The sequence below is a fragment of the Gymnoscopelus braueri genome, assembly GCF_963280865.1.
Source record: "Gymnoscopelus braueri genome assembly, chromosome: 9".
Classification (NCBI taxonomy): Eukaryota; Metazoa; Chordata; class Actinopteri; order Myctophiformes; family Myctophidae; genus Gymnoscopelus; species Gymnoscopelus braueri.
The window spans coordinates 53,363,258-53,390,513 of record NC_137610.1 but is presented as its reverse complement, the minus strand read 5'-3'; the positions used below and the strand labels follow the sequence as shown (position 1 = coordinate 53,390,513).

At 42.8% G+C, this 27,256-nt stretch overlaps 2 protein-coding genes across 3 annotated transcripts in view; both read right to left on the bottom strand.

Moving 5' to 3' along the window:
• The window catches only part of nat10 (N-acetyltransferase 10), a 34,011-nt gene extending 29,029 nt beyond the window's left edge, over positions 1-4,982 (bottom strand). The window contains exons 1-2 of one of the 2 annotated variants that reach the window (XM_080436712.1): positions 4,871-4,982; positions 2,752-2,879 (exon numbers count right to left, since the gene is read on the bottom strand). In XM_080436712.1, the coding sequence (XP_080292838.1) occupies positions 2,752-2,865 (114 nt within the window). In that variant the 5' untranslated portion in view covers positions 2,866-2,879; positions 4,871-4,982. The remainder of the gene's footprint in view (positions 1-2,751; positions 2,880-4,870) is intronic. The other variant, XM_080436713.1, reaches the window with a different exon arrangement.
• Positions 4,983-6,685: 1,703 nt separating this feature from the next.
• The window catches only part of caprin1b (cell cycle associated protein 1b), a 34,453-nt gene continuing 13,882 nt past the window's right edge, over positions 6,686-27,256 (bottom strand). Inside the window, 11 exon segments of the mRNA XM_080436716.1 lie at positions 6,686-7,720; positions 9,322-9,425; positions 9,737-9,913; positions 12,426-12,585; positions 15,202-15,310; positions 15,312-15,367; positions 20,820-20,909; positions 21,747-21,808; positions 23,518-23,626; positions 24,512-24,721; positions 26,616-26,702. Coding sequence (XP_080292842.1) covers positions 7,634-7,720; positions 9,322-9,425; positions 9,737-9,913; positions 12,426-12,585; positions 15,202-15,310; positions 15,312-15,367; positions 20,820-20,909; positions 21,747-21,808; positions 23,518-23,626; positions 24,512-24,721; positions 26,616-26,702 — 1,251 coding nt within the window. The 3' untranslated portion in view covers positions 6,686-7,633.

Below are 27,256 nucleotides of genomic sequence, written 5' to 3'. Positions count from 1 at the left end.
CATTACATTCATTTAGCAGACGCTTTTATCCAAAGCGAGTTACAATAAGTGCATTCAACATAGGTGGGGAACAAAACTATTAATCACCAGAAGCATTCTCTTCTAAAACAAGCAACTAAGAGTATACCTAGCGCTAAAGTAAAAGTGCAGTATATCAGCTACTTTCATAAACAGATGAGACAAAATAGGAAAATCAAATGAGCAAGAGCTAAAACAAATAAGTGTAACGACTAAACAAGATCCAATAAAAAAAATAAAACAAGCGTTCGTACAACTAGTTAACAACAAGTAGGCAAGGCGAAGAGGAAGGGTAGTGTTTCCTGAAGACATCAGTGGGGAGTTCATTCCACCACTGTGGGGCCAGAAGAGAAAAAAGCTGTGTCCGTGTGGATCGGCCAGAAGGACCCTTGAGCGACGAGGCAATCAGTCGCCCCGAGGTGGCAGACCGAAGTGGTCGGGCAGGGGTGTAAGCCTCGACCATAGCCCGGAGGTAAGAAGGAGCTGTTCCTTTCACTGTCCTATAAGGCTAGCACCAGGGTTTTAAACTGGATGCGAGCCGCTACGGGGAGCTAGTGTAGAGAACGGAGAAGGATAGTTGTGTGGGAGAACTTGGGGCGGTTGAACACCAGACGAGCTAAGGCTGCAGCATCCTCTGAATGAGAAGAACCTTGTTTGGCGTTGGCAGGGCTTGTCGACGGCAAACAAAGTTCTGGAGGACAAAAAAAACTTTTAAAATACTCCCAGCTGTGAGTCCTGGGCACTAGACTCTGACAACCCCCGGTTCCAGGGCTGTACAGTGGCTAGCGTGAAGGAGCGAGCCACAGTGTAGCTTAGGGGTGGGCTCAATGAATCGATAAACGTGTCGTATTCCTCGCCGATAATTGTATCGATACAGAGGCTTCCATATAGCAGGAAATGTTGTGTGTGACGCGGCTTAAAAACAAAACAAAACATCAGCATCAGTTTCTGCCCGACAGTGACGATATACGTACATTAGAGATGCGCGGATGGCCCCTCACGTCATCCGAATCCGCATGTACAAATTAATTATCCGCCCGTTATCCAACCGCAATAATTATATTAGCCAATTTAAATATCCGCACCAACCGTTTTTCCCGTATGTCAAAATATTATTATTTTCTGGTATTCCCCGTTAGTTATGCGATGCGATCACAAAATGCATTGATTTAGCCTATGGAATGTCGGTGCGTCTTTTTTCTTTTTTTTTAAACCGGTGCTGCGCTGAACATGAGCGCACATGCTCTGCTGCGCTGAACTCTGTGCGGCATCCAACATACAGGTATCCAACATACATGCGGCATCCAACATACAGAGCGCACTGCTCTGCTGCCAGCGCAGCACCGGTTTGAAAAAAAAGAAAAAAGACGCACCGACATTCCATAGGCTAAATCAATGCATTTTGAGATCGCATCGCACAGAGGCTGCTCTACACACTCACACAGACACAAGCACGCAGAGATTTAGCTATTTTATGGATAGATATATTAGATGTCATTAATTTATTTACAGCAATATTTCACCCGCGGTTTATCCGATATTAATTAATAATTATATTTGATTGACCCGAATCCACCCAAACTGCGGTTAACTGCGGCAACCGCGGCTAAAACCGCGATCCACGCATCTCTAACGTACATGATTAAATCTTTTGCATTTATCCATCAAAAAAACATTATTTATTTGTATTTATTTCTTTGCTTTTTGTTCATTTTCTGACAATATATTGGTCAAAACAACAATCCGTGGTCTAGGACTAAAATAAATTTAGTAGGACACGCGGTCATTATTCAAAATCAACGCATATCGCGATACATATGGCATCGTGGCCTCTGTGTCGTGATACGTATCGATCGTAAGGTTGTAGGCAATACCCAGCCCTACTGTTGCTAGGCAGATTCTTTTATTGTTGTCTTAAAAAAAAAGAAAAACAATTAGTAGCCAATTATTTTTTACCCCCTTCTGTCATTGATCTAACATTGAGGAACCGGAATGGGTTCCGTCACATTTGGAACCGTTTCTGGAACCAATGTTATCACACTGTCAGAGCTGGTACGTAGACTTCACGTCTGCTATACGATTACAATACCTGTGGTTCACAAACTTTTAGCTTTCAAGGACCACCATGACTCTGAGAGTGTACAAATGGAACCAAATGGACCCTTACGGGGTACACGCTCTGAGTTACAGACCTGTTAGGGTCCATTTGGTTCCCCCTATAGGAACCGTTAATGAATCGGAATCATAACAATCCTAAAGGATCCTCTGAACACAATAAGTCCAATAAGTCACAGTCAGTGACACGAGAGGAACTGTTTCCACAATGTGACGATCTAATGCAACAGGGGGTCCGGGACCCCTAGGGGGTCCTCAGAGCTACTATAGGGGGTCCACCAAATCTTTGTGTGATAGGATTTAGTTTTTTTTACATTAACCACTTGAACCCTAGAATTCCTTTTCTGAGGGGGGGAACATTAGCCGAAAATAGCAGATCTACAAGCTCTCAACGCCTCGCGCTGCGAGGCGTTGAGAGCTTGTAGATCGGCTATTTTTGGCAAAGAGGCTATAGGTGTAGAGGGAAAAAAGAGCAGACTAAGTAAAAAAAAAAAAACTTTAATCTGAAACACAATTTTATACAATATAGAGTAGGGGGTCCCTGCTTCATCTCTCTCTCAGCTAGGGGGTCCTTGGCCTGAAGATGTTGAAGACCCCTGGTCTAATGAGCACACTGACCTGGTCTCTACCGCGGTCTCCCACCACAATGAACAGGGTGCGCTGGTGCAGAGAGACGCCATTCTCGATCTGAACGCGGATTCTGTTGTCCACCTTCTTACGGACCGTAGCCATGGTGTCTGGTGCTGCTGGAGGGGAAAAAAACATAATGGAAGAACCTGATTAGTTCAACTGCTGAGGAGGAGTTGATGGAAGGTATGTCACAGTGTTGATTTTGACAACACATTTTGATGTAGTTTTAAATGTTTTAATTTTCATCATAGTTTTAGTCAATGAAATCAACACTGGTATGTCACAATTATTACATAATCGCAAATTATTTAGCTGTGCAATTAAAACAGCTCGGCTATTTTTCCACCATTTGAAAAATGTTGACCATAGTACATTATTTATTAGCATTATTATTACATTTATCATTATTGGTGGCAGTCGGTTATTTATCTGTATATTGAAGTTATTTGTCATATTATGTGCCCTCAGTGCCCTGTGCATTGTTTTTGTTTACAAAGCTTGAAAAAGTTAACATTAATGTGATTTTGATTTACAAGTTCCCAATGCCAAAAACACACTTAAAATCATAAATCCCAGTTATTTATAATGATACTTATTAATCTTCAAACTTAACTTTAATTAGTGACAGCCCTATGATGGAATCAATGGATCAAAACTCCCCAGCTAAATGATCATAGTTAGTCTTCTCCCCATTACTTTCATGTCTTACATGCAGTGGTGGAAAAAGTACTTGAATGTTTTACTTAAGTAAAAGTACCAATACTGCAATATAAAGATACTCTGTTACAAGTAAAAGTCCAGAATTCAAAATTTACTTGAGTAAAAGTACAAAAGTATTGGCATCAAAATGTACTTAAAGTACCAATAGTAAAAGTACTAAATATTTGAAAATAGCCGATCTACAAGCTCACAACGCGTCGCGATGCGACGCGTTGTGAGCTTGTAGATCTGCTATTTTCAAATAGCCTAGGTATAAAATAGGGTTAAAGTGGATAATGTATGTTTCATTATATCATAATTTATATCTGAAAAGTAACTAGTAACTAATATTTTCAAATAAATGTAGTGGAGTAAAAGTACAATATTTGCCTCTGAGATGTAGTGGAGTAGAAGTAAAAGTATTGGAAATTGGAAATACTCAAGTAAAGTACAAATACCTCAAAATTGTACTTAAGTACAGTACTTAAGTAAATGTACTTAGTTACTTTCCACCACTGCTTACATGTACAAGTAAATACAACTAGAGAACATATAGGATCAGTTACATGGACAGTCACAGGAACCCAATGGTCTTGGGTTTAATCCTTTTAGAATCCTTTTGTATTGAACTGTATTTTGTGCTTTTTTTTTGGTGCAAATTGTTGATAAAGTATTCGATCAAAGCAATCAATCAGTATATTGATCAGAGTTTCACTGTTATATCTCTATCCCTACATCATTGGTTCTTAAAGTGGGGTCCGGGGACCCCCAGGGGTCCTTGAGGGAGTTCCAGGGGGTCCCCAGCTAAATGATAGATTAGGCACCAAATGGACCCTTATGGGTCTGTAACTCTGAGAGTGTACAAATGTACACTCTCAGAGTTAAATTGACATAGATTTTACAATATAAATTGTGGTCCAAGTGATAGAAATGCCATTAAATGGGGGTCCGTAGCTTAATGCATGTCAAACTGGGGGTCCTTGAAATTAAAATGGTTGAGAATCACTGATAGAGCCGTAAAAAATCTTCTCTTATGGGGGGGTCCCTGGCATATCTTTTGAAATGGGGGTCCGCGGGCTAATAAGTGTCAATTTGGGGGTCCTTGACATGAAAAAGTTTGAGAACCACTGCCCTACATTACACATATCAGAGTCAGACCAAATCATGTCTAACAGTATGTTATTAGATGGGGGTCCTACGTGCACATTAAATTGAGTATTATTTAAATGAATAAGGTTTATAATCCCTGTATGAGGATATCACACAAAAATCAGACAAAAATAAATACATACAACATGACTGGAACAGATACAACTATTGATTGATTGAATACATCATTAACAGATCATCTTATCATCAGATCATTAACTAAATCATGTTAACATGTAAACAACACGTATATGCTTACCTGGTAGCGGTTATAAACAGTGTAATAATATGTTTATAGATCTAAATCACACTAAAGCTCTGCTGCCATCATGCTTCTGTTCTGACAACAACTCACGTGGAGACACCGCTTCATGGAGGACCCCGATGATGACGTCAATACTACGCGACACTCAAAACATGACTTCCCAAGTTTCGCCCATATAGTTTTAATCAGTTATAATATAATATATCCATATAGTTATAAACATAGTTATAATATAATATATCCATATAGTTATAAACATAGTTATAATATAATATATCCATATAGTTATAAACATAGTTATAATATAATATATCCATATAGTTATAAACATAGTTATTATATAATATATCCATATAATATAATATATCCATATAGTTATAGTTCATGCCTCACGATGCATGATCTTCATTAGCTGTAGAACACAACTCTCGTGGACGTATTTATGATTCTGCCGTTTTCAATCTACGAGAGTTGTAGGGTTCACCCCCCATGGACACAGGGACTTTCAGCACTATATACCCCGTAGACACTCCAAACATCTACAAATTAAAAAAAACAGTGCTTACCGTCACGCCCCAAATATTAACTCTCGTTACGGGGTAGTAGTTTAATGTAATAATCCATATCTTTCAATAAAGAAGTGTTTTAATGCTGTCTGTGGCCGATTCTGTCGGAAGTTCCCAATGGGCGGTAATGACGGGGCGCATCCGGTGAAACCCGGAATTACACTCAATGTAAACAGGAAGTAAACGAGGGTGAAAGAATGGCATTCGGCCACACACGGCATTAAAACAGTTATTTATTGAAAGATATGGATTATTACATTAAACTACTACCCCGTAGCGAGAGTTAACATTTGGGGCTTGGGAGTAAGCACCTTTATTTTCAATGTGTACATGTTTGGAGTGTCTACGGGGCATAGTGCAGAAAGTCCCTGTGTCCATGGGGGGTGAATCCTACAACTCTCGTAGATTGAAAACGTCAGAATCATAAATACGTCTACGAGAGTTGTATTCTACTACAGCTAGATCATGATGAATGTATGATCTTCGTAGATCATACATTATACTGGTTGTATGGAGAACATTTGTATCTAAACTGATAATAAATAAACAATACATACACAGGGCATTTAAAATGTGTTGAAACGAAGTATCGCTTTCCCCAACACAGGTCTAAGTGCGACATCTAGTGGCTGAATATTGAAGTTCACCTATTGCTAGTAGATAGTATGACATGGCATGTTGTGGAAACATGTTCTTTAATAAAGAAAAGTACTCAGTCAGTCCTGTATTCAAAAGTATTGGGATCAAAATATACCGTACCAAAGATAAAAGTACTCAGGGTGATGTCACAATCATAGTATTTGATTGCAACACATGATTAATAATGCATTAATATGTCCATCACTTTAATGTCACAGCTGGGAAAGGTGGGCCTGATTTTAATTCATTCATGTGCTGCTGGGTAGCTTAATAGTACATCATCCTTTATAATGTAATGGAGTAGTAGAGTAAAAAGTACAATATTTGCCTCCGAGATGTAGTAGAGTAGAAGTATAAAGTACTTAAAAAGGTAAATCACCTCAAAACAGTACTTACAGTAAATACCGTACTTGAATATATATGTAGTTTCTAACACTGCTGGTGAAGAAACTGACATCCCCAAAAAAAATCTACATCTAGGCATATTACAAACAAGAGTAAAAAAAAAAACTTTAAATTGAAAAATAAAAATCTTTGGTTGTCAATGTGCCCAACGTATGTCATTGGTGTGAAAAAAGAAAAGAAAAAAAGAACTGCTCCAAGCCTGGGTATGCAACACATCTTTATTGAAACTGAAGCCACACCAATTTACAAACCAAGGAAACAAGCTTTTTAAAAATAATAAAATGTTTTTTTTTTTTCTTCGAACCCAAATGACGAACAAAAAGAGGGGGGGGAGGGGGCTGCGAACAGGGACTCCCAGCGATTGGACCAGCGGTTTGCAGATGATTATGTTGTGTTTTCCATACAAAAAAATAACTTAGTGAAATCTTTCAAGTTTACAGGAATATGCGAACACAGGCTCGGCTAAAAAAAAAAGAAAAAGAAACCATGATAGGACTTTTACAGCTTGGCTTGTGTTTAGACTTTAAACATTTTAATCTTCTCATATAATCAAAGCAGGAATACTTTGATCAAGGAGCCCATAAAAAAAGAGACCAGTGATGAGAAAAAAAACAAAAGAAAACAAAAACAAAAAGACAACAGAACATGGAGTTATCTGGGGCAGATGCATTCTGGATGTGTGAATTCTCAGTGGTGATGTTGTGAGTGTAGCAGGAAGAGTGGGCACTACGGACAAGTGGGCACCTCCATGTAAAATTGGCTATTTTTGCCAAAATGTTAACAAAACTATTTGGAAAATTAAGTAATGTTAAGTATACATGATTAGAACATACTTGAGCATTCGCCAATTAAGGCCTAATATTTCTACAATTGCAACAAATTGCTACAAATCCTGTTTATCCAATCATTCTGGCCACGAACAAGAAGTTGAAGGATACATCTTGGTGTGATAATGATGCACCGTGCATGTTCACATCATGTATACTTTACATTACTAACATCATTTTTCAAATATATATATTGTTTTACATTTTGGACAAAATAGCCAGTTTTAGATCAGGGTGCCCACTCGTCCTCAGTGCCCAGTCTTCTTGTATCCGTTGTGAGTTAGTCAGTTAGTCACAGTCAATAAGGAACAAAAGGCCGTTCAGGAGCGCATGGCCTGGCCGTTGCCTCGAGGCGCTCCTCGGGGGCCCTGGCTGGTTCCTCGCTTGTAGTTCTGTTGGTAACCGTCCTGGGGGAACGAACACACACACACACACACACACACACACCATTATGACATTGGTTCTCAAAGTGGGGTTTATTTTTTGCTACTTAAAACCCATTAAGACCTGGGACGCATCTGTGTCATTTTAAGATTTGAGCTAAAAAGCATTATTTTACACTTTGGCTATTCAAAAATAGCAGATATACAAGCTCATAGCGCGGCACCGAGTGCCGCGCTATGAGCTTGTAGATCTGCAATTTTTGAAAAATCGAGAAAATGTGTGCAAATTTATATATTAATATTATTTTAAGGTGAACATTTGTAACTCAAATCTTTGCTTCTGGGGGGTCCCTGCCTCCATGGAACAACATATTTTGAGATGGGGGTCCGTGGCCAAATACATATCATGTCCTTGACATGGAAAAAGTTTGAGAACCACTGATATAGAAATACAGGTTTTTCAGTAAACTGTTAGGATTTAGAAGACATTTGTAGAATCGGCTTCAGGTCTTCCTGAGTTAAAAGGGTGGAACTAAGGTGGGACCAAAATGGCACCGATACACTAATTTCACCAAACGATACGATACGATATTGGGCTCACAACTACGATACGATTTCGATACGATACGCACTTTTTTATTATGAAAATATATACGCAAATATATATAAAAAAGCAAATGCAAACAAATAATTCTGTTTTTGCATTATTCAGACATGCAAACTTGTAGCTTTTCAGCTACAATAGCCGTTTTGAATCCAAATAGGGCAATAGTGTGACACCTGACCCGAAAAAAAAACATGTTGTCAGTCACCCTTTTCACCTCGGGGGCGGTTTGCATGACTGATAATTATAAAAAAAAAACGATATTTTTTTCCCCCAAAACGATACATATCGTCACGAAAATGTATCGCGATATATCGCGGGACGATATATCGGCACACCCCTACCTGTATGTTTTCCCTTTTCCCTCTATGTCACGTATCATGAACCCAATAATGAATTTGTTATTAACTGATTGACTGCCAATCGCGTAGATCTACGCAAACCTATTTAAAGCCGCCACGGGCCAGTCGCGTAGATCTACGTGAAATTTATCATTTTAAAAACGTTTGCGCCACTCTTGTATGACGAGGTACTGTAGGGCGTTTTTACAGAAGAAAAACAAATCAAAAGTTGAAATGTGGAGATATGGACAAGGTTTGTGACCGACAGCGACATCTTGTCATTTAGTTAAGTGTCCTACCCGAACACAGGAATGTTCGGGTAGGACATAGGAAATGTCTCAGAAGAAGAATAGGGAGACAGTTGTGTTAGCTGTATTGCGTTACATACTACCATACATATAGATGAGGTTAAAAAGGTTACAATAATGTTTTATTCACACAAAACAAAAGGTCATCTATTGCAGCTTTAAGTTCCCTCCATCAGTCTCCATCGCTTGTCAAATAAAAAAAACAAGTGAATACAAATGTCAAAAAGCCAATAAACGCTGCATTGCGACGCTAATGCTCAGTTATTTTTGGCAAGCATCACCATTGTACTACAAAGTATAAGTCAGGCTTTACCACAGAACCCCTTTTATACCTCCTGGTGTTATTATCATCATCATCAAAACGTTTCATACCCGCTGGTAGTTGCCGTTGGGGTAATCCCGGGGTGCGCTGAACTGAGTCTGTCCGTATCCAGAGTTTGGAGTGTTGGCGAAGGGAGGCCGGTAATCGTAACCGCCTGCAAAACAAAGAATTTGAAATTACACATTACAATTTCATTCGTTTAACCCATTAATACCTGGAACGCATCTGTGTCACTTTTAGATTTCTTTAGGCTATTCAAAAATAGCAGATATACAAGCTCATAGCACGGCACCGAGTGCCGCGCTACGAGCTTGTAGATCTGCTATTTTTTTTAAATCGTGTTTTGTTTTTTTTTTCACATTTTTTTCCGAAAAACTGTTAGGATTTGTTTAGAAGCGGCCTCAGTGATATTAAAAGGGAGAGAAAAAAAAACGACCTGAATGGTTGGTCATGGTCTAGTCTTACCTCTGAAGCCGTTGGAGGAGCCTCTGTAGCCGTTGATCATTCCTCTGGCGTTGCGAGGTCCACCGCGCGTCATCCCCCGGCTGTTGTAGAAGGACTGAGGTCTGCCGAAGCCCGGGTTCTGCTGGGACGCCTGCGGATGGCCCGCTGACTGGTCTTGGGAATGGAAGGCACCAACTACTGAAAACACACATAAAGCACGTTAAAGCAACGACTGCATTTAGCAGGGGTCTTCAACAGGGGGTCCGGGACCCCTAGGGGGTCCTCAGAGTTACAATAGGGGGACCACCAAATCTTTGTGTGAAAGAAACTTTACATTAACCACTTGAACCCTAGCATCCATATTCTGGAGGAGAAAAAAACTCATCTTTCTGGAGGCCATAAGAGGAGGTAGTACCAGTTTCCCGGTAGACAGACGACCCCCCCTTTATTTGTATAGATTTTTTTTTTAATGCTTTTTTTTGTACATGGTGGTTTTTTTTCTCTGTGTTTTTATGTTGATATTTGAACTGTTTGGTTGCTACTATATACTGTATGTCTATGAAATTAATACCAAGGACCCCAACGGAAACAAGTCTGCAAGGACTTTTTTGGTCGGACCTTTTAGACAAAAGTATTATAAATGTAACCGTGTTGTTTTACATTCTTTTGCCTAATAAAAAATTCAATTCAATTCAATTCAAAATTCAATTCAACAGAACTTCAGGGCCTCTACACACTGCCAGATATTTGAAGTGGTCGGGTAGTCATCTGATCGTTAAGCATTTCACACTACACAAGTTTATTTATTGAAATCGGCTGTTATATATCGTTGTGGTTTTCACACTATACGATTGATCACCGACAAGGGATCACACACACACTGCAAGATGTCCTGATACATACATTTGTTTTTATTCCAATTAATTTCAACCTGCGTCTCACGAAAACGTGCAAGGCTCCCGTGATATATGCACGAGACTGAGAGAGGACGCTAATGATTGACATTAAATAAATATCTATTACTCTGTATGTCTCTCTCTCTCTCTCTCTCTCTCTCTATGAAACAAACAAGTCAACCAGCTGAGCTGCAATTCACAGGCAGTGGTTGCCATGTCGTTTATTAGGTCAAGTTTATTATAAGCGACTTTGGCCTTGTTTTTCGGTAAAGTTGCTCGTCTAAATATTGGTAGTTGCGGGTTGCGTTTTTCTGGGCTTAATAGTTTCTAAAGTGTAGTTGCTTATTTGGCTGGGCTGGCTTCCTAATGTTGTTTAAACCAGTGGTTCTCAAACAACTTCTGAAAATGTTGTGCCATAGACCCCCCATGCAAGATTTGTGAAGATTTGGAAAATATACGCTTTTTCCAAGATATTTCTTTGAAAATAGCCGATCTACGAGCTCACGACAAGCTTGTAGATCGGCTATTTTCAAATATCCACTGTGTTTCTATATAGGTTTAACGTGCTTGTGTGGCCTAGTCGCTTCTTTTGGGCTCGTTTTCATAGACCTGGTTGCTTATTTCTCTCGGAAAATCTGGCAACACTGGTCAGAAGCATTTCCTTGCTCGTTCACGCCACGGTGATAAAAAATATTCCAGTCTTGATGATGACAAACCCCTTTATGTACATGTAAACCTACTCTATAGAGCATCGCAGTTCCCGCCCCTTCCGGGTGCCACTTCAAAAAACTCAATGCATTTTTCCCATTGACATTTCCAAAAATATTTATATCAATTAATTTAAGCCTCGAATCAAGCCATCCAGGGTCCTGGTGAATCATGACCATAAAACGTTTGATTCTGTGAAAAAACTTTTTTGAAAACGGCAAAACAGAGGGTATTTATTAAATATAGTATATCATATCATTAAATATAAAATTAAAAAAAAAAAAAAAAATCACAGAAAAAAACATTTTATGGTCATGATTCACCAGGACCCTGGATGGCTTGATTCGAGGCTTAAATTAATTGATATAAATATTTTTGGAAATGTCAATGGGAAAAATGCATTGAGTTTTTCCTTCCGGCACCAGGAAAAACCAGGAAGTGGGCGGGAACTGCGATGCTCTATAGGCCTACAGTAAGTGACAAATGAATTATATCCCCTCACACCTGCAACCTATAAAAAGAATAATGACCTGGCTGCAACAGAGAAGTGGGGCCATTGCGCATGAAATAAAAAAAAATTCAATAATTTCACATTCTCTATAATCAGTAACATGGTGGTGATGTCTATCAAATGTGGTTTTGTTGAAAGGCAATCAAAGGTTAGAGCTCATGATTCAAGCATCGGGGTAGCTATACGCATGCCGGCTGGGACGAAATACACAGAGATTAGATTTATGGGTTCGGGTTGGAATTGTTATTAACAGAAGTCATTTTTATTTAGAGGGGAGAAATCACTTTGCCAGGTTCGTAGCCGACAGTGAAATGCAAATGATCCCATTAACTTGAATGACGGTCTCCAGGTGGTCTGGAGGTGTCTGAAGACCTCTCTGGCTGGGGGAGAAAGGGTGAGCGCGGTACATTTTGCCGGAAAATACCACCAGGGATGTTATGATGGTGCCTAATTTCATATTTAGAAAACGTTTCAGATGGAGAAAAAAATGATTTGAATCTAATATTTGGGAAAAGTCATGGAAAGGGAACCTTCTGAGAGCTTGTTGTTAAGAATTTTGGGGGAAAACGGTGTAACTGTTGAACGGCTTGCTCACCAGACTGCAGCTGTTCTGACGGCATGTCCACCTGCTCCACAGGGAGCGGCTGGGATTGGCCGTTGAAGCCCTGCTGGCTGTAACTGTTCTGGTATTGGCTGGCCGGGTTCAAGGCCTCCGTCTCATTGGCTGGAGGGACCGGGGCGTTGAGGTTGAAGACCTGAGTGGGAAAAGAAACAGACAAAGGACAGGATTGTGTCAAAACGGAATCCACAGGAAAAAGGTCATGAGGGTCGTGGTGGGCTCATTGAAAAGGTAAGACCATGGATACAGACTAGAGCAGCGGTTCTCTAAGTTGGGTCCGGGGACCCCCAGGGGTCCTTGAAGGGGTTCCAGGGGGTCCCCAGCTAAATGAGTTAATATAGCATCAACATCTATTTAACCACTTTAACCCCGTTCTTTTGTTCAGCCGTTTGAAAATAGTACATTTTCATATGTGTTCAAAATATGTTTGAAAACATTTTTTTAAACCTTGAGAAATTGTGGAAAATATATTTAAATCAATTGAAACATTCAATCAATTGAAACATTTTTAACACCACAAATCTTCTCTTATAGGGGGTCCCTTCTCTCCAGATGGGGGTCTACAGCAAAATACATCCATTTTGGGAGAGGCCTTGACATAAAAATGTTGTGATCATCTGCACTATAGAGCCACACAGTCTAAGTAAGATCTCATTTCAGGATTCATGTTAACACATCGGGTGCCAAACACGGTGAAAAACGTGTTTTCAAAGAATCTAAGGACGTGTTATCAATCTTTTTTGTTTTTTACCGTTTTTTTCCACAAGGGGGGGGGGGGGGGGGGGGTAGCGCAGTTCTGGAATCACCCACGACTCTGAGAAGGAAGGGACAGATGGATCACCGTGCCAAAAAAAACTGTCTCCCGTCCGCTCCCATTCTATCTCCTTGCAAAAAACCTCCATATTTCCTTAACTTTTTACAGTGGGGAAAACGAGTCCCGTTCGATCCGAGATCACTCCGCCGCGGTGACTCGCGTGAGAAATGTTATTGTTCCAGGCGTTAGCCAGGACCATCCACCATCGTATCGTGCACGCATATATTGTTTACAATCGGGTGCTCGTGGTGGAGTCTGCAGCTGTAAACAGCGTAGCGGTTACAAACGGTGAGATCTGACACTCAACGTCACTTTTTTTAATAGAACTCTGGCACCGAATGTGTTAAATGAGGAAAAGCAGGGTTAAAGTCTACAGTCACTTACAATGGATGATGGCCTTCTATTGTCCATAAACGTAGCAGCGTGTTCTTTTATTGAAAAGTCAGCTATAAGGCAACTTGCAACCAGACACTTCTCTCAGAATGCAACATAAGCACCATGACCCACTTTAATAAGAGCTTAATTATTATACAGGAGACTCTACAGCACTGGTTCTTAACTTAGGGTCCGGGGACCACCAAGGGTCCAAATTGACCCTTACGGGTCCGTTAAATTAACGCTTAGGATTTTACAGTGTAGATTGGGGGTCCCAAACATATAAAAGAAAATGTGTATTAAATGAGGGCATCGTTGCTGTCGGGTGGAAACCTCATATGTCCAGAACTGTTACTTCAGGACTCAAATTCAACTAGAAAAAGTGCTCCACGGAGCACAGGTCTCCGCCAGGTCAGGTACGTAATAGTGGCCTCCTGGTGGCGCTATAATAGGCCAATGAGAAAAGGGTGGCCGTTACTTCTTAGGCCCAAAATTTCACAGACATTGCACACTGTGTTCATGTTTTGAGGCATTTTGTTCAAAACGGACCAATCCTGCAAACTTTGGGCGCCACCGTTAGCCAATTAGGATGGAATATGGAAAATCGGACAGATCCGTGTTGATCAAATGACTATAGAGATACTGTGTACCGATTTGCATGACGTTTGGATAAAATCTGTAGGAGTGATATAAAACAATGAGTTTTGCACAAATCGGCCTCCTTGTGGCACTATAACAGAACCATGTAAAATAAATGTGGGGCAGAGGTTCTGAATTGGCATCCAGGGAGTGGGTGTGCACAGTTTCGCAGCGACCGGGCCAACCGGTGCCGGAGATTCACTGCTCACAGACAGATGGACACACGGACAGACACACGGACAGGGTACAAAACATACTCTCGCCATGCCTTTCGGCCTGGCGGAGACAAAAATAGAAAAAAAAAAGCTGATCTACATTCTACAAGATCAAAACGCGTCGCATTTGCGATGCGTTTTGAGCTTGTAGATCGGCAGTTTTTGCTATTTGCCTGTGACCAGTGGTGGAAAAAGTACTCAAATTCTTTACTTAAGTAAAAGTACCAATACTGCAAAATAAAAATACTCTGTTACAAGTAAAAGTCCAGAATTAAAAATGTACTTGAGTAAAAGTACAAAAGTATTGGCATCAAAATGTACTCAAAGTACCAAAAGTAAAAGTACTAAATATTTGAAAATAGCAGATCTACAAGCTCACAACGCGTCGCGATGCGACGCGTTGTGAGCTTGTAGATCTGCTATTTTCAAACAGCCTAGGTATAAAATAGGTTTAAAGTGGTTAATGTATGTTTCATTATATCATAGTTTATATCTGTCAAGTAATTGTAGTAGAGTAAAAGTACAATATTTGCCTCTAAGATGTAGTGGAGTAGAAGTAAAAGTATTGGAAATTGGAAATACTCAAGTAAAGTACAAATACCTCAAAATTGTACTTAAGTACAGTACTTAAGTAAATGTACTTAGTTACTTTCCACCACTGACGGGGGGGGGTCAGGTGGCGTTTAGGGTCAGGGGTCAGGGGTCTTACCGTCTGCATGGACTGGAATGGCGCTGCGTTGACGTTGATCCCGCCGCTGTGGGGGGGAGGGGCTTTGGAGGCCGGCTGGAACGCCGGCGGCGTCTGTGAGACCGGGGGGGGGGAGCGCCGTGGAGGGAGGGGGGGGCTGCTCCCCCGACGCCAACGACATGGAGGGCTGAACACACACACACAGAGACACCATGTCAGAGATACACCAAGGCCACATCCACAAATATATGGGTTATTTCAACCCGACACATTCACCGCCAAAGACGGATATATCTAGAACCCAAGATAACGTGATCCCAGTGGTGGAAAGTAACTAAGTACATTTACTTAAGTACTGTACTTAAGTACATTTTTGAGGTATTTGTACTTTACTTGAGTATTTCCAATTTCCAATACTTTTACTTCTACTCCACTACATCTCAGAGGCAAATATTGTACTTTTACTCCACTACATTTACTTGAAAACTTTAGTTACTAGTTACTTTTCAGATATAAATTATGATATTATGAAACACACATTAACCACTTTAACCCTATTTTATACCTAGGCTATTTGAAAATAGCAGATCTACAAGCTCACAACGCGTCGCGATGCGACGCGTTGTGAGCTTGTAGATCTGCTATTTTCAAATATTTAGTACTTTTACTTTTGGTACTTTAAGTAAATTTTGATGCCAATACTTTTGTACTTTTACTAAAGTAAATTTTTAATTCTGGACTTTTACTTGTAACAGAGTATTTTTATATTGCAGTATTGGTACTTTTACTTAAGTAAAGAATTTGAGTACTTTTTCCACCACTGAGATAACGTGATCCCAAGATTCACTGCTCCATTCACTTCCTGGTTAGCCTCGATCTCCAGGCTTTTATTTTGTGTTTTTGCTCAAAAATAAAAGCCTGGACCAGCGAGTCTGTGTTCCGGCCCGGGGCATAGGAAGTGTTTAATTTCCCCCAACCAACCAGAGTGCAGTGGGCGTCGCTCCAAATGTTGTGTTGACGGGGGCGTGGGGCTGACGGACAGACCGGTGAACCAATAATGGGATCTCACAGAATTTTTCTCCGGAGATTTTGAACCCGCCCCTCTATGCCAGATATCAGACACGCTATAGGACAGTCTACTTCCTGGTTAACTTATTACTTTAAAATCTCGGTCTCGGCTCCTGTGTACTTTTTTTTTACTATGTATTTTTGGTGAAACGTGCTATTTTCAACTGGGTATAACAAGACAACGGGAGGTCACCATGACATTTTATTTTTTTCACAGAAGCACAGTGATTTCCTCCGTGATTAGCAACCACCAGGGGATCCATCATACTGGAGATAAATATTATGTGGTTCTTGAAAAACTTGTCAGAATGCTTAAAAATGCTGGCAGTAGCTTTACTTACTTTACTTTATTTGTTTATTTGGATAGGACAATGCATATTAACTGATTCACTGCCAATCACGTAGATCTACGCAAACCTATTTAAAGCCGCCACGTGCCAATTGCGTAGATCTACGTGAACTAAAAAATATATTATATTTTTTTTTTCCAATTTGACCAAAATTCTGTATCTCGGCTCCTGAGTACTTTTTTTTTTCAATGAAAAATACCTCTGGCAGTTAATGGGTTAACACCTTTACCGCCGGGCCCGTAGTTCTACGGGCCGTTAAATCCAACGGTTAAGCGCCGAGCCCGTAGTCCTACGGGCTGCGGTCTTTTCGCGCATGCGCGGTCCGGGTGCACTTTCGGAATTTTTTTGATCCACTTCCGTTTCCGGTTTGATGACAGGAAATAGAATTATTTGGGATCCGGTTTCGACGATCACGCCCGCTCCCATTCTACAGACGAAACTGAAACTCAATTCTCTTCCTGTAGTTTTTTCTCCTCGCATTTCACTGTTTAACGTAATCCGCTCTAACTCAAACATGGATGCCCCGTTTGACACGCGATCTTCACTGGGAGATACAGGGAGATCTCGCGGATGTAAACAGACCGTTCACGGCTCAATCTTAAGGATTTTAACAAGATCTATGGCGACATGAAAAAAACAAAAAAACAACAAAAACACCTTGGCACTGGTGAGTACATTATGAGATTAACCTCTGGCGGTGGATGTGTTAATGGGCGAAAAATTTAGCAAAGATGCTCGTTTTCATCCGCAGTCCTCACAAGAAATATAAAAGACCATGTAGGGTCTTGTATTATGACCCCAACCTGTTTGAAAGTTATCAAAGCTTTAAAAAAATTGAGCCTCCGGAGGATGCTACAATGATGATATGAGTGAGGCTTCCTGTCAAACACTTTGAGAGCACTCTTGTAGAGCTGTTCTATGGGTTTGAGAATAGTCACGTCTGTGCAAGACCAGTTTGTGAAACGGTATTCGATGTGTGATAGGATCATACAGTGAAGATATACCATCTGGCAGCTACCTGCCAGCATTAGAAAGCCCCTGGCTGAAGAAAGTCAGTAAAACGTATTTGTAGAGCAACTTTCACAGACATTGAAAAGTGCTTCACAAGCATATCAATAAAATAATCCTAAACATAATAAAACAAAATCGCCACATAGCAGATCAACCAAAAGGAGTCAAAGAAAACAAACAGACTGATAATAAGGGAGAGAGGTCTCAACACACACAGAGCTATGTGAAAGCCTGTTTGAACAGGCCAGTCTTTAACGCTCTTCTGTCCACACAGAGGTCACAGCTCTGAGGTCAGGGGGGGGGGGGGGGGGGTGTGCCATCACCTTTGGTCTCTTAACCCTTTAAGACCTGGGACGCATCTGTGTGTCATTTTCAGATTTATTTGGGCTATTCAAAAATAGCAGATCTACAAGCTCATAGCGCGGCACCGAGCTATGAGCTTGTAGATCTGCTATCTTGGAATCTTGGAATACATATATTTTCAAAGTGAACATTTGTAACTCAAATCTTTGCTTCTGGGGGGGTCCCTGGAACAACTTATTTTGAGATGGGGGTCCGCGGCCAAATACATATCATTGTGGGTGGTCCTTGACATGAAAAAAAGTTTGAGGACCACTGATATTACAGCAAAATACGTTTTCTCGTTAGGATTTAGAAGATATTTGTAGAATCCCCCAGAAGCAAAGATTTGAGTTAAAAATGTTAACTTTACAAATAGATATATTCAAAGAGCTGCACACATTTTCACGATTTTTCAAAAATAGCAGATCTACAAGCTCATAGCACGGCATTTCTTTATAGCCCAAAGACATCTTAAAATGACACACCAGATGCTTTCCCGGTCCTAAAGGGTTAAGTCTTGTATCACAGCTAGAGCCGTAAAAAATCTTCTCTTATGGGGGTCCCTGGCTTATCTTGGGGGTCCTTGACATGAACAGGTTTGAGAACCACTGGACTAGCCAACACCAACTCAGGACTGCCGAATCATGGCTGCCGTCCACAGCCTCCTGTCTTAGCATCAGGGTCTTGAGCTCTAACAGTGTCGTTAGCTCTGCTCTGTCGCGCTGCATTGCGTCTACATAGGTGGTGCGCCTCTTTTCCCTTCCTAGCGGTGCCTTGGGTTGGGTTTGCTCACCACCAGTCCTAGGAACCCGATAGTGCCCAGCCAGCCTCATCCTTCCCTCTCTGACCTCGTCTGACCTGTGGGAGGCTCCCGTAGAGGTCCACACCAATGATTCACAATGCAACCGGTTGCAACTTGCAACCCAGTTCCAATCCCCAAACTAAGCCGACCTGCAACGGTGCAATTCAGACCGCTGCAATTTCTCTAACGTATTGCAACAGTTTTGTTACAACAGACTGAGCTTAACACTTTCTGTTTCAAATTGTCACACGGGCCGTTTTAACCATTAACTTCCCTTATTTGCAGTTGAGCTTGTTAAGGTGTTGTCACGTCACTGTCAACTGAGCCACTCCCCTGCTCAACATGTTTTCTTCACAACTATATACATAGTGCATCTACAAATACATTGTCCATTTCTTTAAAAAACACACATTTGAACGCTAATTACTCCATTGGCTGGAGTCCCCCAGGGGTCTATTCTTTGCAGGCTGGGCCCCATCCTTTCTCCCTCTACACCAGGGCTACTCAACTTAAGATGGCTCAGGGGCCACTCAGCAAAATACCAAAAGTCCAAGGGGCCGCCATAAAAATGACGGTCCTATTTTGGATTTTTCGATTTTGTAACGCACAAGAAAATGTACATTTTGACATCATATTCTTTTCACTGTACCAGTTTATTTTGTGTTGTGTGTATGTCCAGTGGCAGACACCTATCCTGTCCAAGGGGCCGCCATAAAAATGACGGTCCTATTTTGGATTTTTCGATTTTGTAACGCACAAGAAAATGTACATTTTGACATCATATTCTTTTCACTGTACCAGTTTATTTTGTGTTGTGTGTATGTCCAGTGGCAGACACCTATCCTGGGCGCGCGGCAAAGCCGCGCGGCCGGAACATTTTGGGGGTCAAACCCCCCCAAAAACCCGAAATGCATAGAAAACTATGCATTATACCTGTAACAATTGACGCACCTGTATGTATGTCTGTCTGTTTGTTTTTGAAAAATGTTTTAGCAACCCATATATTTGAACGGAAATGTATATTTTTATCCTGTGCTTAAAAAAAGAAAATATTTTTTAATAAAAAAAAATATATATATATTTTTTTTTTTGACCATGAGGGGGCCGCCAAGACGCTGCGATCGGGCCGCATGCGGCCCGCGGGTTGAGTAGCGCTGCTCTACACTGTAGACTCTACAGCAATGATCTCCGCCGAAAGTAGCCGATCTACAAGCTGGCAATGTGATAGCATTTTGACTTTGCCATTTTCACAATTCTTCACTATTCTCCCCTCATTAACCCATTAAGACCTGAAGCCGATTCTACAAATGTCTCCTATAAATCCCAACAGTATTCTGAAATACTATATTCTGTTTCTATATCAGTGGTGCTCAAACTTTTTCATGTCAAGGACCCCCACCGCGGACACCCATCTCAGAATATTTTGTTCCAGGGACCCCCCAGAAGCAAGGATTTGAGTTAAAAATGTTCGCTTTAAAATAATATAAATATATTAATTTGCACACATTTTCTCGATTTTTCAAACATCGCCAAAGTGTAAAATAATGCCTTTTTTTGCTAAAATCTAAAAGTGACACAGATGCGTCCCAGGTCTTAACTCATTCAGTGCCAAAAAACTATTATATTATATCACCCCTGTGCCAAGGCCAAAAATACATTGTAAAAAAAAAGTGCTTAGGAAGCGAGATACAGCCTTTTTCAGTAAGATGTTAAACAAGAAGTGAATGGAGCAGCAAATCTTCAAATCATCATATCTTGGGTTCTGAACTTTAAAAAAAAAATAGATTTTATTTTATTTATTTTTTATGACGTCGGCGACGTCATTGACACCCTGGGCTTATAAAAACGTGACGTCGGTGACGTCAATGGCACTGAATGAGTTAATGGGTTAAGCCATGCCCAGAACAGGGACGCTAGTGGTCATGTAGTAAATGTCCATTACATTCCACCAGACCTGGGGGGATTCTTCTCTTACAGAACGCAGGCCCTGACAGTTCATTGACAATCCATTACAGAAAGGTGAAAGTAGTGAAGGTACGTGGAGTGCGTTTGTTCACATGAATTACCTGGATTGGATCGATGGGTTCCGTTGCTGGCCGAGCGTCTGGTGTGTGAGAGGTCTGGAACATGGGAGGAGGAGTCGAGACGATGGCAACCTGACAGCCATGTAAGGGGAGCAACGGTTAATCAAACGTATACATACATTTAAATCGACTATAAAACAATGGATTTTAATGAACAACAATACATTCTTAACAGAACTGTGTAACAGAGCTGCATTGCTTTATTTCTTAACTTGAATGACGTTGGCGAACGTTAAATATGCATTTTGGCCCATCACTAAACAACTCAACTATCAGGCAGAAGGGTCTGTAATAGAACAGTTTTTTAAATCTCCATCCTTATTAAAAGACTCAATTGAACTATGTAGCTCCATGTGGCTTTAGTTACTGGACATCACAGCTTAACACATTGAGACCTGAAGCCGATTCTACACGTCTCCTAAATCTCAACAGTTTTCTGAAAAACGTATGTTTCTATATCAGTGGTGCTCAATCTTTTTCATGTCAAGGACCCCCAAAATGATATGTATTTGGCCACAGACCCCCCATCAAAATATTTTGTTCCAGAGACCCCCCAGAAGCAAAGATTTGAGTAAAAAATGTTCGCTTTAGAAATATATACATATTCAAAGATTTTCACACATTTTCACGATTTTTCGAAAATAGCAGATCTACAAGCTCGTAGCGCGGCACTCGGTGCCGCGCTATGAGCTTGTATATCTGCTATTTTTGAATAGCCCAAAGTGTAAAATAATGCTTTTTAGCTCAAATAAAAAAATAACACAGTTCCAGGTCTTAATGGGTTAAAGAGAAAATAAGATAGAGACAGGTACATTATTTCCCCAACACAATAATATTTCCCCCCCCCAATGGTTCATATTGTAATATATATCATGCAGCCCTACAGAGCCTGTGTGTGAATATACTCACTTGCGTCGGCTCAGGTTGGACAGGAACAGAGTTGGGTTGCGAGAGTCGAGATTCTGGGTGAACTGAAATGGAAAGGAGTGCATTAAACACACACATGTACAAAAGACATACTATTAAAAGCAGTGGTTCTCAAACTGGGACCACCTTGAGGGGTTTACCAAATGGCCCTTTACAGGACTAACTCTGAGAGTGTACAGATGGAACCTCTGTATTAAAGCACAGCCAGACGGTGCGTTCAGGAGAACCTCTGTATTAAAGCACAGCCAGATGGTGCGTTCAGGAGAACCTCTATTAAAGCACAGCCAGACGGTGCGTTCAGGAGAACCTCTGTATTAAAGCACAGCCAGATGGTGCGTTCAGGAGAACCTCTATTAAAGCACAGCCAGACGGTGCGTTCAGGAGAACCTCTGTATTAAAGCACAGCCAGACGGTGCGTTCAGAAGAACCTCTGTATTAAAGCACAGCCAGACGGTGCGTTCATGAGAACCTCTGTATTAAAGCACAGCCAGACGGTGCGTTCATGAGAACCTCTGTATTAAAGCACAGCCAGACGGTGGGTTCAGGAGAACCTCTGTATTAAAGCACAGCCAGACGGTGCGTTCAGGAGAACCTCTGTATTAAAGCACGGCCAGACAGTGCGTTCAGGAGAACCTCTGCATTAAAGCACAGCCAGACGGTGCGTTCAGGAGAACCTCTATTAAAGCGCAGCCAAACGGTGCGTTCAGGAGAACCTCTGTATTAAAGCACAGCCAGATGGTGCGTTCAGGAGAACCTCTGTATTAAAGCACAGCCAGACGGTGCGTTCAGGAGAACCTCTGTATTAAAGCACAGCCAGATGGTGCGTTCAGGAGAACCTCTATTAAAGCACAGCCAGACGGTGCGTTCAGGAGAACCTCTGTATTAAAGCACAGCCAGACGGTGCGTTCAGAAGAACCTCTGTATTAAAGCACAGCCAGACGGTGCGTTCATGAGAACCTCTGTATTAAAGCACAGCCAGACGGTGCGTTCAGGAGAACCTCTGTATTAAAGCACGGCCAGACAGTGCGTTCAGGAGAACCTCTGCATTAAAGCACAGCCAGACGGTGCGTTCAGGAGAACCTCTATTAAAGCGCAGCCAAACGGTGCGTTCAGGAGAACCTCTGTATTAACGCACAGCCAGACGGCGCGTTCAGGAGAACCTCTGTATTAAAGCACGGCCAGACGGTGCGTTCAGGAGAACCTCTGTATTAAAGCACGGCCAGACGGTGCGTTCAGGAGAACCTCTGTATTAAAGCACGGCCAGACGGTGCGTTCAGGAGAACCTCTGTATTAAAGCAGAGCCAGACGGTGCGTTCAGGAGAACCTCTGTATTAAAGCACAGCCAGACGGTGCGTTCAGGAGAACCTCTGTATTAAAGCAGAGCCAGACGGTGCGTTCAGGAGAACCTCTGTATTAAAGCACAGCCAGACAGTGCGTTCAGGAGAACCTCTGTATTAAAGCACGGCCAGACGGTGCGTTCAGGAGAACCTCTGTATTAAAGCACAGCCAGACGGTGCGTTCAGGTGAACCTCTGTATTAAAGCACAGCCAGACGGTGCGTTCAGGTGAACCCCTGTATTAAAGCACAGCCAGACGGTGCGTTCAGGTGAACCTTCTGTATTAAAGCACAGCCAGACGGTGCGTTCAGGAGAACCTTCTGTATTAAAGCACAGCCAGACGGTGCGTTCAGGAGAACCTCTGTATTAAAGCACAGCCAGACGGTGCGTTCAGGAGAACCTCTGTGTGAAACATACCAGGAGGACACATCTGTGGCAGGTCCATGTTGTTCTGGGCCGGTTTCATGGGCTGAGCGGACACGATGGCTGGATCGATGGGCTGTCCGTCAAACTCCAACATGGAGTCCTGAGAAAACACACACACACACACACACAATCACTTACCACTTTATTCGCATTAAAGAATGTGTTAAAAAATGAATAAACTAGAAAAAGTGCTCCTCGGAGCACAGGTCTCCGCCAGGTCAGGTAGGTTATTGTGGCCTCCTGGTGGCGCTATAATAGGCCAATGTGAAAAGGGTGCCATTTATTCTTAGGGCTTTCACGGCAATCAGACACTGCATTCATGATTTGAGACATTTTGTTCCAAAAATGTGTTTTGTTAAATTAGACCTGCTGGTGGCGCTATAACAGGCCAATGTGAAAAGGGGGGCATTTCTTCCTCGGCCTAGTGGGAATGTGCGTGTGAATTTCACGGAAATGGCAAGCTGCGTTCATGATTTGAGGCATTTTGTTCAAAACGGACCAATCCTGCAAACTTTGGAAGCGAACCTTAGCCAATGAGGATGGACATCTGGAAAATCAGACAGATCCGGGTTGATCACATGACTATAGAGATACTGTGTACCGATTTGCATGACGTTTGGATAAAATCTGTAGGAGTAATGTAAAAAAAATGGGTTTTGCACAAATCGGCCTCCTGGTGGCGCTATAACAGGCCCATGTGAAACATTTGGGGCAGAGGTTCTGAATTGGCATCCAGGGAGTGTGTGTGCACAGTTTCACAGCGACCGGGCCAACGGTGCCGGAGATTAGCTGCTAACGGACGGACAGGACACACGGACGGACGGACAGGGAGCAAAACATACTCTCTCGCCATGCCTTTCGGCCTGGCGGAGACAATAAAATACGAAATGTTCCAAAAATAGCAGATCTACAAAAGGTACTACCCCGCCCCCCCCCCCCCCCCCATTTGTCATCAGATAATGGCATACTGGTGCTGCTGCCTCACCTGCATAAAGTTGTACGTTCCCTGCATCTGTGCCATCAGGTCCTGTACAACCTGCTTGCGGACCAAGGGGTCGGCGGGGGGCGCCACAGCGGGGGGTAATGTCATGGGGTGGGGGGTGGTGGTCTCCAGGGGGGCGGGGGCCGGGGGAGGAGGGGTGGTCTGGACAAGGTGTGGCTGCATGGCGCCGACCGCCTGGGAGGGAATGGAGATCTGAAACAAGACGGAACGGACGGACAGACAGACAGACAGACAGACAGACAGACAGACAGACAGACAGACAGACAGACAGACAGACAGACAGACAGACAGACAGACAGACAGACAGACATCAGGGGAAAACGTTGCATCCAAAGCGCTTTGCTTATTTAGACCTGTGGTTCTCATTCTGGTCCTCAGGGACCCTGTGCTGGTGCCGGGTTTCAATCCTACCGTGTAGGACGAGCATTCATTCACCAGGCGCTTCAAACCTAAAATGGTCCCGGATTACACTTGCCCAGACCATACCCGGTGAAGTGCGCAGGCGAAAGCAGTTGCAAGTGTGGGGTTATTGCGCGTCCCGTCCCGCCGCGCCGCGTCCCCCCCTTCCCCCCGCGCGTCCCGTCGCGGACCCCCCGGGTCCCCTCGCATACACACAGAGACACACACACCCGTTCGGTCGCGTGGAGATTACCCCCCCCCCACTCTCTCCGTCTCTCTCACACACACACAGATCCGTAAGAATGTTTTCTGTGTCCTTTAAGTTTAAGTACGTTGTCTGTGTGTGTGTGTACAGAGGTTTGTCAAATTATAGGAGGATTACACTTCTAGAATGAAAAGGCACGCAACTCCAAAAAGGCACAGAGTTGGCAAAAGCGGGGCTTCGCACCACTTTCCATGTGGGTCTCAAAGCCCACTTCTGACGGCAAGCCTTGTTTAAAAAAAAAAAGTACTGTCAAAACCAAACTGAGGGATGCAGTGTTTTCATTTTTTGGTCTACATGGTCCTCCTGCCCGAGGCGTCCGATAGAATCTATCGCCCTCTAGAGTGTATATGTTACAGGGTGAATGGAGAACCAGGTAGATTGAAGAAGGCGCGTTCGTTTTTACCACCCACCCAGCAATTCTGTAGAAGCAACACTAGAGGGAGCCACAAGCCAGGCTTGTGCACAAACATGTATATGGCTGCGACCACACACACACACAGTCACACACACACACACACAAGCGCACACACACGCATGCTTTTTTTGGTTTATTGAAAGCAGGACTGTTAAGATACTTTTATTGTGTTCTGGCTTTTGTTTTACTTTCTCCCTGACACACACACACACACACACACACACACACACACACACACACAGTGATCCATGAAAAGAACTATTCTGTCCCTATCGGTTTACAACTCAAACGGCGCTGAGTCGACTAGTGGAGCATCGGCCGGTCAGCGCGCGCCCTCGCGCCTGGAGGCGCGAGGGCGCGCTTCCTCGGCCTCAAGCTCCACTAAGTCGGCGTGCCTCCGTCGTTCCCCTAGCGTAGCTTCCTGGTTGCTATGTGGGGGGGAACAACAAAACACAGGTCCGCGTCGGCACATCAAAGCCCCGCCTCTCCGCGTTCTCCAGACGGTTTATTTCGCGAGGAGGAGCTCCTCCTCGCGAGCCTCACGTAATAAACCCCCGCCTCGCAGCGTCCTCCTTCTCCTCCTCCTCCTCGCGAGCCTCGCTAAAAGCCCCGCCTCGCCCCGAAGCCCTGTGCCTAAAAACGAGCGCTCTGTCTTCAATCTACCTGGTTCTCCATTCACCCTGTGACATATATACATGATGCTGGAGGGCATTCCGCTGAGTCAGAACGGGACGGAGGGACTTTACATTACACTTAGTTAAATGGTAAATGGTGCATTTATATAGCGCATTTATCCAAGGCGCTTTACTAGATTGTGCATTACATTCACCCATTCACACACACACCGATGGCGGAGGAAACCATGTAAGGCACCAACCTGCTCATCGGGAGCAATTAGGGGTTCAGCGTCTTGCTCAAGGACACTTCCGACTAACTTTGTTGGAGCCCGGGATCGAAGCGGTCGCTCTACCTCCTCTTGCTACTTCCTCCTTAGTTGCGTAGCGTACCTCTGTTTCTGACGTGGCCCACTCGTCTCCCTGCTCCTTATCGCTGCTGCTGAACGGGTCGTCTGGAATGAACTGTCTGTTTACAAACTGGACAAACAGACAGAAACAGGACAGTCACACATCACTGTGATGACTCAACCCTTTTCCTTTCCAGGGGTTTGATGTATGCATTAGGCCCCGGACCCCCATTTTATATGAGTTTGTTTGTTTATCTCTAGGACCCCAATCTACTAGCCTGGTATCCAGCCTGCTTCGCTACGTTCGGCGGACTTTTTTTTCTCTCTTCGCTTCTCAGTCTGGAAAGCCTCCCATTGGGAGGTTTTGCAGAACTACACTGGAACTACATATGTTACGTTGGGCAACGTCGTTGCTGATTGGATGTTGTTCAAACGAATGACGAATCACAACGGTCACACTGTTTTTTTGGTCCCGCCCCCCACCACAGACCAATCAGAAGCCCCAGGTTCGATTCGAAGCTTTTGGCATGTCCCGCCTCCCTTGGAGATAGGAGGCTTTCCAGACTGAGAAGCGAAGAGAGAAAAAAAAGTCCGCCGAACGTAGCGAAGCAGGCTGGATACCAGGCTACCAATCTACACCATAAAATCCTCAGCGTTAATTTAACTCAGAGGGTCCGAGTTACA